The 18,627-nt window shown below is 30.7% G+C and overlaps 2 protein-coding genes across 3 annotated transcripts in view; one reads left to right on the top strand and one right to left on the bottom strand.

Moving 5' to 3' along the window:
- Positions 1-2,255, top strand: part of LOC108913599 (cyclic GMP-AMP synthase) — a 37,329-nt gene extending 35,074 nt beyond the window's left edge. Inside the window, exons 8-9 of the mRNA XM_018719166.1 lie at positions 302-485; positions 2,027-2,255. Coding sequence (XP_018574682.1) covers positions 302-485; positions 2,027-2,100 — 258 coding nt within the window. The 3' untranslated portion in view covers positions 2,101-2,255. The remainder of the gene's footprint in view (positions 1-301; positions 486-2,026) is intronic.
- An 11,092-nt stretch (positions 2,256-13,347) lies between these two features.
- Positions 13,348-17,831, bottom strand: LOC108913597 (three-prime repair exonuclease 1). Of its 2 annotated transcripts, none has more exons than XM_018719162.1 (3): positions 17,360-17,831; positions 15,935-16,400; positions 13,348-13,793 (listed from the first exon to the last, which is right to left on the bottom strand). In XM_018719162.1, exons 1-3 carry the CDS (start codon positions 17,634-17,636, stop codon positions 13,592-13,594), a joined length of 945 nt encoding a protein of 314 aa, XP_018574678.1. In that variant the 5' UTR covers positions 17,637-17,831; the 3' UTR covers positions 13,348-13,591. The 2 variants fall into 2 exon arrangements, with proteins under 2 accessions (XP_018574678.1, XP_018574679.1); XM_018719163.1 differs by having other exon boundaries at positions 13,348-13,760.
- Between the last annotated feature and the right edge of the window lie 796 nt (positions 17,832-18,627).

Genomic DNA, 18,627 nt, shown 5'->3' with positions numbered 1-18,627 from the left:
AGTAAGTTTCATTAAAATCCATCGTAACATTCTCCAGATATTACTAAAATCGTCTTCTTTTGAGCCAAAGAATGTCGCAGTACTTTTTTGATCATGTGCTTATGGTACACCCTGTATGCGCAATATCGTAATGCTTTTCAAAATCTCGGAGTTAGTAGGCAACGCCTATTTTTATATTTCATAAATTTCATTTGACATTTTTTTACTGTGAAAGTTCTCTGTGTCCTAGAAATCGTCTGTGTCTCATTAGCAACACGGCCATTTTAATTTTCACTAGCCTCCATTAATATACCTATTTCAGATCCTGAAAACATATCAAAAATGTTTGTCAGAAAAAAAAATACCCTATTTCTGGAATAAAAAATATAACCTTTTGGAATCGGTGAGTGGTGATTTGAATAATATGAGCAACAGACTGAAATATATTATTGATGACATCGACAGAAATGTATCACAGAATCCAGCTGTGGTGCTGAAATATGTTTGTAAGTATGAATCATAATGCCTCTAATGTTACATTCTAAAAAATCCATAACTTTGTATACAAATCGCATCAGATATTTTAATCAAGGGGCATTTGTGTTGTAACACCCAATGTTGAATTTATTATGTACCCACAATAAGAGTGTATTCTTGTGGTGTTCTTAGTAGAGTGACTTAAATGTTCTGAAGTTAACGAGCAATATTGTTACTTTGTGTTTGCCATCAGAAAAACATTGTTTTCATACTTCTATAGCAGAGTGGCAATGGACCAAAAACAGACTGTTTTCAATAGACCTGCATATTTCAACTGTACAATGAAAATCCCTTCTAGTAGTAAATGCTGTGATAAACAGTTATAACCAGCGGTATGGGACAGATGTAAAAGGGTTGTAAAATTTTAATTTCTAATTTAGGTGTGTATGACAATTCGATATGATTTTCAAATAATCATTTGTATTAAGGTAAAATGACAATAATAAAAATATCTACGTGATTACTGAAGAATGATCTACAGATTGCACACTCTTGAATTCTGAACAATAAATTGCTGACAAGAAACTTGCAGGAGTCATTTAATTATGCAAAATTTTGACAATGAGGTGCCGCTTCTAATTAAAGGGAAATTGATTACAACATTGTTTATATTGTTGATAACTTTTAAAGCAGAGTAAATATCATACTAACGATTCTGCAAAGTTGAAAACCAGATCTTTTATTTCCCATGTTCTTTCATAGATGGCACTAATTTCGACTATTTGACATTCACGTCAACTGTAATCGGGTAATAAAAAATTAATTGACTCCTAGTGGATAGTAGATGTTCCTTGCAACATCGGACATGATTAGATTTTAGTTATCACACGGTCAAATAAATTTAAAATTACTTTAAAACTATTCTAAAACTAAACAAAATGTATAGTTTTTGTTGGAAATAAAACATTAAATGCAGTGTAACAATTAGAAGTATAAAAAACTCATTAGCATTAAAATTTTTGGGAACCTATTCCTCAGATAATTATAGATTTGTACGAAAATGATTTTCTTGGACTTAAAATAACACTGCATTAAAAACATTTGTAAAAAAAATTCCTGCAATTTGGGGGTTTTTAGTGATTGCATGTTCCAGTATCTACACCGATATCTACTTATTTGTATATGATTCAAGTTATACCTTTAATTAGTAGTAATTGTATATGATTCAAGTTATACCATTAGTTCGAAGTTTCATCAGTTTAGACCAAACATTAGAGATATTTGAATAAACATTCTATTTGACTAAAGTTCAACATCCTGTGTTTTAAAAACAAGAGGCTTTAGACCCTTGATTTGCTAAAGCTTTTTGGTTTAAAATATTCAAAGAATAACTGTCTCTGATACAACTAAATGCATGAGCAAAGTAAGCGACAAACATACATTTAATTGATAAATTTATTTGACAGTTGGAAAAACTTGCCCTAAATCCATCATTTTTGTTAGTCTATGCCTTAAACATCACCAATTAGTGATGTGAGAATACTTCCTACTGCTTTATTCATATTTTCAGTAACACCCGATGAACAGAAAGCACTATTTCCTGAAGTACCTATTGAGGAGTCAAGCTGGTGTTCATTACTATAGTATGTATTAACCAATTAAGTACTCATTTTTATTAGACTTTTTTATGCATATTCATCAACATAAATTTATTACCTATAATGTAAAATATATTAGTACTAACTATTCAATTTTTAAAATATATTGTACATTTTTCATTGAGAAAAATAAATCTTATAATAAACCAAAGAAAATTTTGTATTAATAAACCATAATTTAAATAGCAGTCTCTCCAGGCATGTTTTTTTTATTTTCAATATTGTCTATTGTCCACTTTTCAGTTTTTTGTGCTTATTGATCTGTGACTTAAAAGTGAGAATGAACTACAAAAGAATCAGTTTTTTTTTAAACGTAAACTGTGTAATGTACTCTATTATTGCCCTGAGGAATTATCTTTCTCAGTAAGATCGAGCAAAACGGACCCCGCACAAAACCAGTGGAAAAAGACTTTTCGCCAAATTGCTTGAAACTGTAGGATCAAATAGGTGATATGATGTAGATCAAAAGTCTCCATGAGCCCGACCACCGCCTGTGCATGGTTTCGGTTTTAAGCTGAAAGTCGCTCAATATAGCCAAATCTGCACTTAACATTACCCATAGTCAACAGCGTGTACATGGCAAATGCTTGACCCCATGTGGGTGTGTTAAATGTAATGTTTCAATATCCAAGTAGCACAATCCTTGATTATGTGATTCGCCCCAGAGAACATTGGATTTGAGGCTATTGCCCGAGAAGATTATGTAGAAAGACACGTACGTGACTTCATTTGCGAATCTTTTGAATAATCCTACACCACAGGAACTAAAAGCAGTCGCCTATATTGACTGCACTTACACAGATTTTGAGAAGAGCTCTTGTTTTAAAGCCCTAATACAATCACTGTGTCCACAAACGTAAACGTTTGGTAAAGATCATCATCATGATCAGCGATATTTAATTTGAGCTAAATCTAACATATCTAAAAAAGTTGCAAATCTCGTTTCAGCCTAAAGTGCACTTTACCTCGTACAATTCGTTTCTTTAACTGTTGTTTAGTTAGTTTTGGTACCGTATAAAACAAATTTTTCACAATATCACAAGAATTAAAGTCCCATGATGACTAAATTGATGTCGCGTATCGAAAATTAAAATCTTACGATAGTGAAAAAAATAGATTAAAACGCTGGTTTATCTAAAAAAAAAATATTCGGAAAGCATATTAAAAAAAAATAAGGAGTCAATGGGTACTCCACCCCCCCTCCCCAATGTTCGCACTTTGATATTTTAAACCAAAATTACACAAAAAGTGTGCCGACTTAAGATCAAAATATGTGCTAAATTTCAAATAAATACCTCTAGAATCACCGAAGTTATCAATAAAAATCATTTTTTAAATTTTAATTTTGACACCCTGTATTTTGAAGATGGGGGCTGTGAAATGAAAAGTGGCATAAGAAAAATCCCATTATTTTAGTCCAAATATGTGGTTAACTGCTTGACCTACTAATTTGTAACACCCTGTATAGAAATATTTCAAATTGAAGGTTATTACACTTAAAATAATCACTCCTTGGATTCCCAGGCTAAGAAGCATGAGTAACTGAATAAAGCCTAACTTTCAATCTATTGTCGTACAATGTTATCATTTTAGTCGAACATCAACATTAATTAACTCGGGTTCAACCAAACAAAATTTAAATTCTCGTATTTAACAAAACAAAAATAGTTATAGTCTTTCCGATATCAAGAACCAAGAGGATGACAGTATGTACCAGGTTCGGTCACTGACGCAGCAACCCAGCATTGAAATATTTGAAAAACTTGTTCCTATATTTATTTAGCCATACCCATATACAGGTCTGGTGGAACTAAACGTGGAGGCGGTAGAACGCCCAGTTGAAGAATGCAAGCGCGGGTAAACGAAATGCAAATACAGTTGCATTGGGCTACTGGGCAATAAATCTCAGTCATTGACAAGTGATCAACAAATTGCCCAGCAGTGCAGTGCAGCAATGCGGAATTTGGTATGATTCAGGTAATTTTAATTTATTATAGGTACCTTCAATTAATCATTGATATTACGATTGCGGACGGGAGAAATAATATTACAGCATGGCATTTTGGAGACCTTTTGAAACGGAACAAAACGAAATTTACCATCAATATAATAAAATTGTTTGAGGACATAAATAATTAAAATATGTTGTTGGCCAAATGAACATATAATAGAAATTTTCTGCAGATTATATATAAATTATTATAATTTTTTACCTTTATCAGAAAACTTTTTTAGGGACGCCCATGAAACTCATTAAATTTTATTGCTAGGCGTTTTTTTACATATTCAACTGACTTCAGAAAGACTATATACAGCTAGTTTAACATAAATTTAAAAAATTTGTGTGAAGAGATCTCTTCATTTAACTTGAAGTAAAGAGAAATTATAAGGTGTATAAAAGACCTTTGAAAATTTTGCTCTTTATTATCGTGTGACAATAAAACAAATTCCCAAGTTTTTGCAGTTTATTAAAAGTTTATAATACTCATCAGTCATTTATTTATTGTGCCAAAATAAATAATTACATAACTTTTAAACTAATACTCTACAAAATGTATTTAGGTACATATCAAATAATTCTGAGACCAAAACATGATGATTAGGTCAAATATACCGGAATCCAAAGTTGCTACATTTGTGACAGGACGTTTAAGTTGAAATTAAAGAAAATATTTTTATCACTGTTAAATCAATAAACATAAAATGTAGTTCCAGTGAGGTAATGTTATCATGACCAGGCCTCGTTTTAAAGTAGAAAAATGTTATGCCAATGGCTAAAATTACATATAGGAATATTTTATGCCTATTTTCAATTCTTTAATTAATTAATTAATTCAATAAGTGGAAGTGACATTATTCCAGACAATATTTACAGCAACGCTAGGTTTTCCTAAAGAAGGTCGTTATTTTTATTTTTTTGGTAAATTTATTGCATAATCTATCTATATTGCATGTAATTTGGTCCGTAACATAACGTTCCTTCTTTTGAAAATTTTGAAAAGAGATCTGGTTTTCATAGTTACAGAAAAAATATTTCCTTTGAGGGGCAAAGCCACTCTTGAATTTTGAAAAAAATCATTATTAGATAAGCGGTTTAAACAATGCTTTATGTAAAGAATATAGAAAAAAGCTTTGGGTGGTAACACGAGTTTCTTGAGGTGGATTGCAACCATTCTCAGCAAGCTGCAGGAGTGCTTATTGTAATTCGTAAGAACGTGTACATTAGCTAACTATTGTAGATGCCAGATTCAGTTTCAAATCGAGCAGAAAAGAGGATAAAGGAAATATCAATATACAGGGTGTCTCGAAATTCATGCAACAAAATTTGGTCATAGATTCTTAAGACAAATTTAGGAGACCCGTATTTTTTCTTTTTGCCAACTGGCCCCCTCTTTCGGAGTTACAGCCCCCTGAAATCTGCCCCTAAGAAGTCTTTTTTATGTCTCAAAACCATGTTGTATGAGAATCACTAAATTTGGTACACAGGGGTTATGACATGTGGAATCTCACAGTGATACGCTTTTTGGCGAAAAACCCCCTTAAGACACATTTTCGTGGGCCTCCTTGTCTTTGGAACCAGAAAAATTTGGTAGCAAATTTGATTTTTTTTTTATTATTAGTTAGCTAGAAAACCATTGAATTTAGATACTTTTTTATCTCTTGATATTTGTTTCGTAAAACGCGTTTTTGAGGAAAATGGCAAATCACGATATGCCTTCAATCACATTTTGACATTTTTCTCGAAAACATTGCATTTTACGAAAAAATTATAAAGAGACAAATAGTTTCTAAATTTAATGGCTTTCTAGTGGACTGATAATTTTTAAGAAATTTAAATATGTAACCAAATTTTTTTAGCTCCAAAGGAGCCCACGAAAAATTGTCTTAAGGGTGTTCCCCGCCAAAAAACGTAGCGTCATCAGATTTCACATGTCATAAAACCCCTGTGTACCAAATTTAGTAATTCTCGTACAACAGGGTTCTGAGATATAAAAAAAGATTATTCTTAGGGGTAGAATTCAGGGGGCTGTAACTCCGAAAGAGGGGGCCACTTGGCAAAAATAAAAAATATGGGTCCCCTAAATTTGTCCTAAGAATCTGTAACCAAATTTTGTTGCATGAAATTTGGGACACACTGTAGAAGGCCAATTATACGGTGACAAGCATTGCTGATTGAAAGTATACATATTATAATGAATTTCTTATGCTGAATGGCAACAACTTTTTGAAGAATCCATTTTTTTTAATTGGCCAGAAACGTAACTCAAAAAGTTTTCAACGAATCGACTTGGAATTTTGTACAAAGCTTCACAATAACATAATGCAGGGAACATTGTAGGGGTTTTTTGACTGATTAACAATTTTTCATTGTTATTAACAATTTAATGAAAAATTTTTTGTCTTCAATAATTTTTTTGAATGTTCACTAAATCAACAATTATTAATATTTCTTAATTTCCCTACGATGATCTCTAGCTTTTAGTACGAAACCTTTCCAGCCATACAGTTCTCTGAAAAAAAAAAGATGACGTTGCGTGCCATCACTTACAGCCGCCATTTTAAATCCAAATCGTTTGAAAAAATTCACAATACTACCTGAAAAGATGTACAATAAAGCCTTTTTGTTCCTGACACTATATCTAGTATAGATTTTTTCTTGAAAATTCCCAAAAATCACCTTTTTTCCAGCCTGTAGTGTGGCATTACCCCATATAGTCCAAGCATTCTGTCACGGATTAACGTTAAATTTGCAGAAATTATTACCTGGACAAAAAAAATATGACCGTATAGAAAATTAAATTTTAAATTGAGTTTCTTGTTCTTTAAACTCGATCCAATATGGCGAACATGGTTAAAAAAAATCGCAAAGTTGAAAAAAACGGTTTTTCTAAAATAACTAAAAAAATATAGCACGGATTGAAAAATTTTAAATGAGAAAGTTGTAGGTTTTAAAAAGATCTATCGACTGATTTTTTGAAAGTATCGATTGCTTTGTTACTTTTCGAGATATATCGAAAAAACCGTTAAAAATCTTCTCTTTTCTCTTCTTCTATAACTCGTTTACATTTACGTGCCCATATTTGCTATTTACTGCAAGCATAGCCCGCGGCAAGCCAAAAAAGTACATTTTTGAAAAATTTAAAAATATTAATTATTTTTCGAGATATATCGATTTTTTGAAAAAAAGGCGCTCTCGAAAATTGGCTAGATCTTCTCAGCGGATAGCCCTACAGTAACGATTTTCGGTTTATTTTCTTCGTAAAGAGTTATATTATCATGCTGTTAAAAAATGTTGACGATTTTATTAATTTTAAGGATCAAAAAATGACTTTGAATAAGTTGCACTTTTTTGGGTATGTTTTTTTCAAATTACTATTTCAATTTTTATTTTATGAAAATGACTTTTAAAGAAAGAAAACTAAACATTTACGGGTCTATTTTGCTTCTAAGGCGAAAATGCTATAATATTCGTGTTTAGCTACCCCAGATTAAGTACAAAAAAATAATAAAAATTGAAATAGTTATTTGAAAAAAACATACCCAAAAAAAGTGCAACTTTTTCAGTCATTTTTTGATCCTTAAAATTAATAAAATCGTCAACATTTTTTAACAGCATGATAATATAACTCTTTACGAAGAAAATAAACCGAAAATCGTTACTGTAGGGCTATCCGCTGAGAAGATCTAGCCAATTTTCGAGAGCGCCTTTTTTTCAAAAAATCGATATATCTCGAAAAATAATTAATATTTTTAAATTTTTCAAAAATGTACTTTTTTGGCTTGCCGCGGGCTATGCTTGCAGTAAATAGCAAATATGGGCACGTAAATGTAAACGAGTTATAGAAGAAGAGAAAAGAGAAGATTTTTAACGGTTTTTTCGATATATCTCGAAAAGTAACAAAGCAATCGATACTTTCAAAAAATCAGTCGATAGATCTTTTTAAAACCTACAACTTTCTCATTTAAAATTTTTCAATCCGTGCTATATTTTTTTAGTTATTTTAGAAAAACCGTTTTTTTCAACTTTGCGATTTTTTTTAACCATGTTCGCCATATTGGATCGAGTTTAAAGAACAAGAAACTCAATTTAAAATTTAATTTTCTATACGGTCATATTTTTTTTGTCCAGGTAATAATTTCTGTAAGCATTTCTCTATAATGCTTGGACTAATAATTTCAACTTAAGTAACCCTTAACATGTAAAAAAACCAATGCTGACGATAGGTATACATATTTTGCCAAATTATTATAATTTAACCTCAAGATTATTTAACAGCGTTTGTGCTCTTGTTATTCAAAACATCTTTCATGTGGTTTAGGACCATTCACAAATAAAGCCGCAATATGAATGACATCATGCTAAGTCAAAGTATTTACATCACATACAATTTAATTTTGAACCTTAGATACTACCAAGTATAAAAACTTTTTCTTTGGTTTCTAATTTTTGAATACACTACGATTATTATTTATACTTATTGTGTGACTCATATTTATAAGAGGTATCAGTTTGACATAAATAAATGATCACATCCCTAAAAATTAAATAAAAAATCTTAAGCTGGTCACAACTATGAAGGTCTTAGTATCCGACAGTCCCTATGATTTAAGTTTGCGAGACTAAGACCTCGACATAATGTTAACTATAACTAAACAATAAATTTCCATCTAAGTTTTTTGTCAAATAAGCGATCCCTTTAATCGACTGCTAAACTCCTAGATTCTTCTTTTGTCAAAATTAACACGAGAAGTTCATTTATGATAGCAGTTTAAAGATAGCAATTTGTTTTTATATTTTCTAAACCAGTTAAACTATCACGTTTCGCTGGTGGTTCTGATGCTGTTTGTAGGATATTAAAGGTTGGCCCATTGCACTATTATACAGGGTGAATGGTGACCAAAAATGAAACTTCCTATTTTTTTGGTGAATTTTAAGGGTAGTCTTCCCTATAAAGTTTTTATCACAGGGTACTTTGTGGTTTTTATCTAGGACGCTTCGTTAAAAAAATACAGGGTCTTAAACTTCAAAAAATATTTTAAATTTTTTTAAATAATAAAAACTAGGAAGTGAAATAATTAGAAATTGGGCACATGTATTTATGTAAACATTGTCCAAAAATCTGAGGCCTTTTCCTTAAATTTACATGCTCCAGTGGGGGAGATACATGGTATTAGTGACATATTTTTCTAAATAAAATAGTACACCACTGTTTTACAGTAACAACCATATTTTCAGATTCCTCTTTCAATTTTCTACAAATTACTACTTTGTTTTTCAAAAAAAAGACTTGATTTTCGAGTAAAACTTAAAAACCAACTGAAAACACATTTAGTTAATTGACATGACAAGCACTAGTCATTCAGTTATTTATTTGAATAAAAAAATTAATAACATTCGTCATCATTTTAATGATTTTATTTGAATAAATGCTCAAAAATATCTCCACTTCCAAGAACACAGGCCCGACATCTTTTTGTAACGAAAATGCAATTTGTTCGAAATTTATTGTTGTTTGAATCTGATCAAAAGCATTATTTATTCTTTCTTCTAACTCTTCAGAATGTCAAAGTTCCTATTACAGCCCACTATGTAATTTTAAAAAGTATATTCCAATATCGAAGTGTTCTCAGTTCGTTTTTTAAGTTTTACTCAAAAATCGGGTTTTTTTCGAGAAACATAAAAGGGTAGTAATTTGTAAAAAATTGAAAGACAAATCCGGAAATATTATGGTCGTTACCGTAAAGCAGTGGCGTACTATTTTATTTAGAAAAATATGCAACCGGTACCCTGTATCTCCGCCTCTGGAGCATGTAAATTTTAAGAAAAGCTCTCAGATTTTGGACAATGTTTATATAAATACATGTACCCAATTTCAAAGTATTTCACTTACTACTTTTTTAAAATTATTTAAAAGAATTAGAAAAATTTTTTTTTAACATCCTGTATCGTTTTAACGAAGCGTTCTAGATAAAAACTTTATAGAAAAGACTCGCCTTATAATTCACCAAAGATTATGAGGTTTCATTTTTGGTCACCATTTGTGAATCACCCTGTATATTACAAAATAATCGTCGAGAATATACAATAGCAAAAAATACTAATTTATGTTAATTAGGTATTAAAAACGGTGATATTTTTTTTACAAAATGATTTACGACATCTTTCCCAGTTTAGATTGAAGCAAAATCAGATTCTGATACAAAAGCTTAGTATGTTACAGTCCGTACGATATTTGTTGGCCCCTGCGTCACTTTCTTGGAATTAACCGCATTCAACACCGGAGGTAGAAAGACATTGGCAGTGTGGCGTTCACCGTAGCAGTTTGCAGTGCATACTGTGTTTTGCAGATACAGAAGGAGTGTTCCTTTGTAAGTGTATCATCCTGTGCATTTCCAGTGTAACTTCTTATTAAAATAAATCAATGGAGGTGAAAAATAAAAGGAATTTAATTCCCAGTCAAAGAAAAATCTACTTTAGACATATTTACCGTATATATTTTAATATTATGAAAATAACGCGGAAAATTTCAAGGTACACCCCTGCCGCGGTAAATTGTTACGGTATTTCCGATAACAGAACTTTATTGGCTTATTCTTTTCTTGGAATTCTATCTCGACAAATATTGTACGGACTGTGGTTTCCTCTGTTCAGTTCAGTGAATGCGAATGGTGTGGCACTTATGCACTACACATTTAAGGCGCAACATCGATTTGTTAAAAAATAGTGATCCACATTTGACCCCTAGTTCAATTGAACTTTGTGTGATAATTTTAACTAAGGAAGGCCCTGTAGAAGTTTAGCAGTCAAATTAAAAGAGACCCTGTATTATATTGAGTGCTTCAAGTCCTGATCAAATCATATTTATTTTGCATTACAGTTACTTTTTTATATATTAATTTTCAAAAATCTTAATGTAATCGTCATAAGAATGTCATAAGAAACAATCCTGAAAGTTAAAAGCTCTCAGTAGGCCAACCAATAGAGCGAAAAAAGAGGCTGTTTTTACACTTGAATATTACAGCAAATTTCTTGTATTTCCTTTTGAAAAATACTTAGTAAATGAAAACCCATGTGAATTCCCCAGCAAAGTCGTGAACAATTTTTTTTTAAACAATAAAATGCAAAAAATGATATTTGTTTGTTTTTTTTTTCATAATATCTCGAAAAATAAAGATGGAATTGTCTTAGAGAATTACTTAATTAAATTAGAAACCATCTTGCGCATAATTAAACTAAATATTATTATGTCATTTTCCGCAAGATTGTTTTTCCAGCTTCAAATTTGACGGAGTTATGAATTTTTGAAAAAACGTCTATTTTAGAGGTTTTTCCGGATTTTATCTGTAAAAAAGTGAACTGATCGGGTCGTATAAAAAACCATTTTATAGGATTTTTTATTCTCTACAAAAGTCCTATTGAGAGTAAGACGATTCCATCATTATTTTTCAAGACATTTTTTTTTAAAATGTCATTTTTATGCAGTGCAGTAAGTGTGCCAAAAAATCTCTATTGGTTGGCCTACAGGTGTTATGAGATAAAATCGATAGAAATTATACCTAAATTTGCAATTTTGAAAATGTTTGAATTATTTATGATAATTGTTTAACAAAATAAAATAAAGGTATATATATATACAGAGTGACCCATTTGAAAGCGGGCCACCCTCATAACATTTTTATTTATGGAGCGATTTTGACGAAATTTTTTTTGAAATGTAGAGGGGGGAAAAGTGTATTTTGGGGCCAAGTGCCGTCCAGTTCTTTTTTAAACTAAGGCCTACTAGATCACATTCAGAGGCTGAAAAATCCAGAATCCATATTAGCGATTTTTTTAGAAAAAATCTGCGTACGCCACTGGATTCGGCGTCCCCTGAAATGGATCTGTACCAAATTTCATGAAAAAATATTCAACATTAACGATTCTGCGGCTAAATTGCTGTCAAATTGTTTATTATGCATAAAGAAACTTTTTATCTAGTAACCCATGCGATAATAAATCAATCACAACAAATATTTAATAACACGTTTAATAGACATCATTATACCAAAATACAATGAAACAGACAGAAAAATGAACGAGAAATTAACATAAAATTTACAAAAAATACAATAAAATAAAATTAACACACATGAATTAAATTAAATTCTGGAATTTTCAACTAAATCTTCATTTAATTGAATGCATTTATTGTATTGTTTTTGAATGTGTGCCATAACATTAGACAATTGATGTGTTGTAATTTCAGCGCATGCCTATCTTCTTCTTTCGCGCAGTTCTTCTGCATTCATTGGACGAGTGTAGTAAACTTTTTCTTTAATGAACCCCCATAAAAAAAATCTAGGAGAGGCAACATTTACAAAAATATTCATTCAATTAAATGGAGATTTAGTTGAAAATTCCAGAATTTAATTTAATTCATGTGTGTTAATTTTATTTTATTGTATTTTTTGTAAATTTTATGTTAATTTCTCGTTCATTTTTCTGTCTGTTTCATTGTATTTTGGTATAATGATGTCTATTAAACGTGTTATTAAATATTTGTTGTGATTGATTTATTATCGCATGGGTTACTAGATAAAAAGTTTCTTTATGCATAATAAACAATTTGACAGCAATTTAGCCGCAGAATCGTTAATGTTGAATATTTTTTCATGAAATTTGGTACAGATCCATTTCAGGGGACGCCGAATCCAGTGGCGTACGCAGATTTTTTCTAAAAAAATCGCTAATATGGATTCTGGATTTTTCAGCCTCTGAATGTGATCTAGTAGGCCTTAGTTTAAAAAAGAACTGGACGGCGCTTGGCCCCAAAATACACTTTTCCCCCCTCTACATTTCAAACAAAATTTCGTCAAAATCGCTCCATAAATAAAAATGTTATGAGGGTGGCCCGCTTTCAAATGGGTCACTCTGTATATATAATCTTAAAAACCTAATAAAATACTTATATAAATATAAATATAGTATCACTTTGTTAAAAATGAACACATTAAATGAACAATCAGTTACAATAGTTACATTAATATAAGTTTTTCCAAGGAGAATCTTACTGATTCTATATACCAAGAAATATGATTTATTTGGCGCTTCGCTGTACCTATTTTATTAGGTATAAAGTGATCTTTTATTCGAATAAGGAGAATACTGAGTTCGAGAAATAATTTATGAAATTACTGTAATTTTATATTTGAATATTTGAATTTTTATCAGAAATCGCAAATATGTTTGCAAAAAAGTGTTTAAGGAAAAATTTTCTTATGACCTTATATGAAAATTCAAATATGCAAAACAATCATAAACTTTATAGAAAGACTGATAATTTCTCTACCCCAATTTTAATACTTTTGGTATCAACTTCTTTCCCCATTATAATAGAAGAATATATAGAAGTATAATATTATCAAGATTTGGAACATGTAAATGAATCTACACTTTTGATTGCTCAACAACCGTTATTGTAGATTTTTAAATAATACTACGTTCCAATTTTCTTTCCAGGTGCCATTGAAGGGATATCACAAAAGTTTTTTGCATTAACATTTGCCCAATTTACAAATTTTTCTCCTAGCGTTGCAGCACATGTAATCAACATTAACACGTCACCCTCTGCCTGATGCTCCTTGATTGGTGATCGTTTGGTCATTCTAGTATAAATATCAGATAATTTAAAGCTGATACTGAAATTTGGAATAAATTAAAAATTAAAAAATATGTAACTAAATTATACCTCAGAAATCAATGGCTTTTAAATTGGATATGAGGTTACAATCACACAAAATGTTATCAAATATAAAAACAATACCTTTAGTACAGTCATTGAAGCTGAAAATCAGCTGTAACCTCCGAATTCTTTGAAACTGCATGGATTTGCATCAAAATTTAGAATAAGGCTCATCTTAGGCTCAAGTTCAAAAGTGACATAAGCCCGATTGACGGTTTTTGTTTTGTAGGGGTAAAAACTACCTCTAAGTGAAAAAAATTGAAAAAATTAAGTTCTAAGCATTTTATTGATAAAAATCTTGTTCAAGCGCAAAGATTAAATAATGTTTCATGTTCTCGAACATGTTTTATGATATATTTGATCTTTTTGGGCCTTTATTTAACCCTTAAAAACTACCCCTATGCAAAAAATCATTATAAAAAATTACTTTTTAAAGATTTGGAATGATTAAATCGTGCAATTATTTAAAATAAAAGTTACCTTATAGCTAATAAAAGAATTTTTCACTTTCAACCCCTAAAAACCACCCCTGTATTGACAAAAATGATAAAAAATTACGTTTTAAATCTTGATATGCTATAATTGTGCAATCATTTAAAATAAAAATTCCCTTATATTGTTTATGAAAGAACATTTTACTTTTGCCATTTTCAACACTTATAAGCTACCCTTTTACCAATATTAATGAAAAATATATAGCCTATTATGCTCCGAAAAAATGTCATTGGTTTTTTTACCACAACTTGGTTAATTTTGAAGCTATAGTATCCTACAAAAGAGCATTTTAAAGATGATTTCAAGAGCTGTAAGATCGTTTGCATATACCTAAAACCTTTTAAGTCTTTCGTTTTTTAAAGGGAAAGGATTGAAAGGCTCGAGACACGTCGTTTTTTCACTAAAATTGATACTTCAAGCGGCAATATCTCCTTTATTTTTTATGCTATAGGAATAAAATAAAGCAAAATATTTATTGGAAAAAAAGCTACATTTTTGTTGTCTATTATTTTTTATGTACCTTTCATAGTTTCAGAGTTATTATATAAATAAGGCAATTTTTTTTGAATAATGAAAAACACGTTTTCAACTTTTACCGTACATTATTAAAAAAATACGCATTCTAAACCGGTCTAACTTCAGAATCGTATGAAAAACACTAAAACAAAACTAATTGTAAAGGGTCTACGATTAATTTTAATTCTGATGGAAATGGTACAGCGTTTGCTGCTCATTTTTCCTTAAAAAATATGAGCAACCCATCTGTTTTTGACGATAACTCCTTCAATTTTGCTCTAATTAAGTTTTATAAGTGCTCATTTTGAAGGTCTTTTTGAGTACTACAAAAACTGGAGCGTTATACACGTAAAATTAATCCTTTTTCCGTTAGTTGACGTTGAATACATCGATTCGAGTATTCCCCCCACTACAAGTCCCCTTCCACTAACCATATTTCGCTTATATAGGATGTACAACATTTTTTAAAAAACGATTTTATTTGTTTATTTATAAGCTACATTTTTGTTCATTACACTTTTTTTAATAAAATGTATAGTTTTTGAGTTATTTGCGAAAAATACTTTGAAAAACTGTCTTTTTTTCACTTAAAATTACAAGTTTTCAATCGTGAATAACTAAAAAAATATTAATATCTCGAAAAAATTCTTGAAATATTTTTTGCTCACAATTTGATTGTCTATCGATTTCCAGCGTTATTTTTGGAAAAAAATTTCCACCCCCGAGAAGGGGTGTCAACCCCCAACAGGGTGGAAGCGTCAATCGACGCTATGTCACTAATGTTCATTGATCTTTTCTCTAACTATCTGCCAAATTTCAAGTCGATCGGTTCAGTTTCAAAAAATGTGGAGGTGAAAAGCTTCAATGACTGTACTACTTGGTTTCTGTGGTATAGCTTGTTTATTAAATTATACGTTATTTCAATGCCTTGCATTTCAAACCCATATTATGAGCAGTGTTTTACCTGCAGTCATCTGTGGAAATGTTAGTTGCCATTTTCATGAAAACTAAAAATTGGGAGAGAATCCAAATTTTGAAAATATTTAAGAACTATTAAAAATAGCAATTAACTTTTTTAATACTTACTTAAAATCTGTATTTGTTTTAGAAGACATCAGTTTTAATCTTTTAGCAGGATTGGGTATAGAAGGAAAAGTCTCTACCATTTGTTTCTTAGGGGTCGTTTCATTTAATTTCTTGGCCTCAAGGATTTTTTGTGGTAATGTATTACCTCCGTCCTCTGTCTCATCAACCGTTGTTTCTATGCTTAAAGAAAGACAACTAGGCATTGCAGTCGTCTCAACCTGTGCAACATTCTCTTCTTCATAGTGAAGTTGCCGGAACATATGCAAAGAATCTATACAAACTATATCATCTATTAAAGAATTACCGCTTTTTTCCACTTCTCTTTGTAAAATAGGATAATCAAAATAAGTTCCATTGTGAGCAACAAAACATAGCGGTTTCTGATTATGGTTTAAAAAGCAGTTTATAGTGTTTATTGTATCAGATGAAAATTTAGATTGATGTTCCAAAATCGGATTCGAAAGACCTGAAACAAAAAAAAATTAAGTGTAAATGGAAGAAAATAATTTAATATAAAGACACTACATACTAATTATATAATACATTTTTTTAAATAATCTGAATATTTTTGTCCTTCGGAAATATTGTTAATTCTCGAATAAGTATAGTGATACAAAATTTGTGGTTTCGTCTTTTTTAATAGAAAAGCAGTCCAACAAGTGAACCTTTTCCAGATGCCCGCAGGCACTGGTAAATTATTGTTAGTATCTAATAAAACGGAGTGTACTAGTGAACAAAAGTGTTATTTGCAACATTAACCATACATCTTATTTTATTCCAGAATCTATAAGATATGCTGTTGCAATAAGTAGATTTTTTTTTTGGCCACCAACCACAGGTATATCGTGGATCTCCATAGTCTTAGAATTCCTCAGACTTTACTCAATTATTTTGTTGATCATTTTAAGAACATCTTTGGTTGGGTTTGCCACTATTTCTACCTTATTTTTCATGCATTTCTGAATAACTAAAAGGCACTGCCATAGAAAGAGTTTCTCCAAGGTTGTCGATTGGCCTAAGTATATCTCCAAATTCATATCTTCCCCGTTATCTAAGATAAAGATCACGTTGCGATTTACTAGACTTACCAAAGCACATCAACAAGTGCTTATATAGTACTTAGCCTGAATTTAATCTACGAGTTGAATGCCTGATATCAGATTAAATAGCATTTCATTATGAATAACAATCTTGTCTTAGATATTTGAAAGTAATTGGTAGTAGTATGAACACTTACACAAATTGAGCTTTACTGTATATTAATCTGTGATGTATAAAACAATCTAAAGATGTGCATGCCATATGGTTAAAAAAAGTATCCACATTTAATTTTATTTGGACGAGTGTCACATCTTCACAACTTATCTTTAAAAATTTAATTTGCAACTATATAAACCTCACTAAGTATGTTTTTAGTTAATGTACCTGTCATTTTCTCACTTTCCGTTGATATTAATTTCCAGGGATTAAAACACACATTTAGTTTATTTTGTACTCGTGGAAATACACCTAGCTGTATGTGACTTGCTTCTACAGCTACCATGCAGAGTTCAGTAATTTTTGTCTTATTATTTTCCATTCTTGGTAATCCTGTTGTTTCAATATCCAAAAATACAAATGTTTTTATATCCATTAACCTATTATTCGTTTTAGGTATCATTTGACAATAGAATCTATAATTATAAAGGATCAATCTATTCATAACTTCTGTTTGTTGCAGTCATTCTTGAATATTGTCTTATATCTCAAAATCTGATTTGTGTTAATCTTTTTAAACTAAGAAAATTTTTGAAATTTCTGTACTTCCATTTACCACAATTATTTATTTCCAATTTTCAGTTTTCACTCATCTCGTATAGAAATTATCTTGCTGTAGCAAAACAAAGCATGTAACTGTTTCTATACATTTTTTGAATTTTGACTATTTAATAATGATTTTATATAATTTATTTTGCATTTCCTAGAGTTACTTTCAGTTTCAGTTGTTTTTATTTTTTATATCTGAATTTCAGATTCTGAAATTCTGAATAGTGATGGGACTACTCGAATGAAAATTATCGATTATATCGATTATGAAAATCTCTCGAGATATCTCGAGTGGTCATATAGAATCATTCGATTATTCGGATACGAATGACAGTGGCCACAGCGTTACTAATACGTGCACTACTCGAGCGAGTGCGCAGATGTTTCGATTGTTCCAACGCTCTAACGAACTACAACATCTCGAGATAAGACGGCCGAGAGGATAGATGAGACAATCGAATATCACCGACATACAATAAAAAAGGTATGCAGGAATTTTATGAGTGGCATCGCGGGGGGTTAGATGGGAGCTTTATTTAGCGGGGATAAAAATTCATATGAATGAAAATAATACCAAATTATGTTTTCTATATAATTTTTTTTTTCAAAAAAATCCCAAACAATGGACCTCTTTAGGCGGCGACTACTCATTTTAAACACATGCTGCTGAATCACTCAACTGGCAACGAAGAAATATGGAAGAAATGCCCCAATCCGCGACAGTCATTCATTTACCTAACGTCAACATGTTTCGCATATGATTTGGGATAGACCGGAAATTTTCAAAGTGAACTTTCGATTATTCATTCGAATGATCATTCGATTATAAAATTAATTCGAATGGTAACCTCTCGATTATTTAATTCATTCGATTATTCCCATCACTA

This window comes from Anoplophora glabripennis, unplaced genomic scaffold (assembly GCF_000390285.2).
Source record: "Anoplophora glabripennis isolate ALB-LARVAE unplaced genomic scaffold, Agla_2.0 scaffold770, whole genome shotgun sequence".
Lineage (NCBI taxonomy): Eukaryota > Metazoa > Arthropoda > Insecta > Coleoptera > Cerambycidae > Anoplophora > Anoplophora glabripennis.
The sequence above is the reverse complement of the archived record's forward strand: the minus strand, read 5'-3'. Positions and strand labels throughout refer to the sequence as shown.

What these genes read in the sequence shown, in the direction of transcription:
- LOC108913597 (XM_018719162.1), bottom strand. Translation starts at nt 17,636, where the DNA reads ATGAATAGATTGATCCTTTATAATTATAGATTCTATTGTCAAATGATA. An exon ending in GGAAAGTGAGAAAATGACAG is followed by an intron (nt 16,401 to 17,359) that starts GTACATTAACTA and finishes TTTTTGTTTCAG; the next exon opens with GTCTTTCGAATCCGATTTTG. An exon ending in AAAACAAATACAGATTTTAA is followed by an intron (nt 13,794 to 15,934) that starts GTAAGTATTAAA and finishes TCCAAATTTCAG; the next exon opens with TATCAGCTTTAAATTATCTG.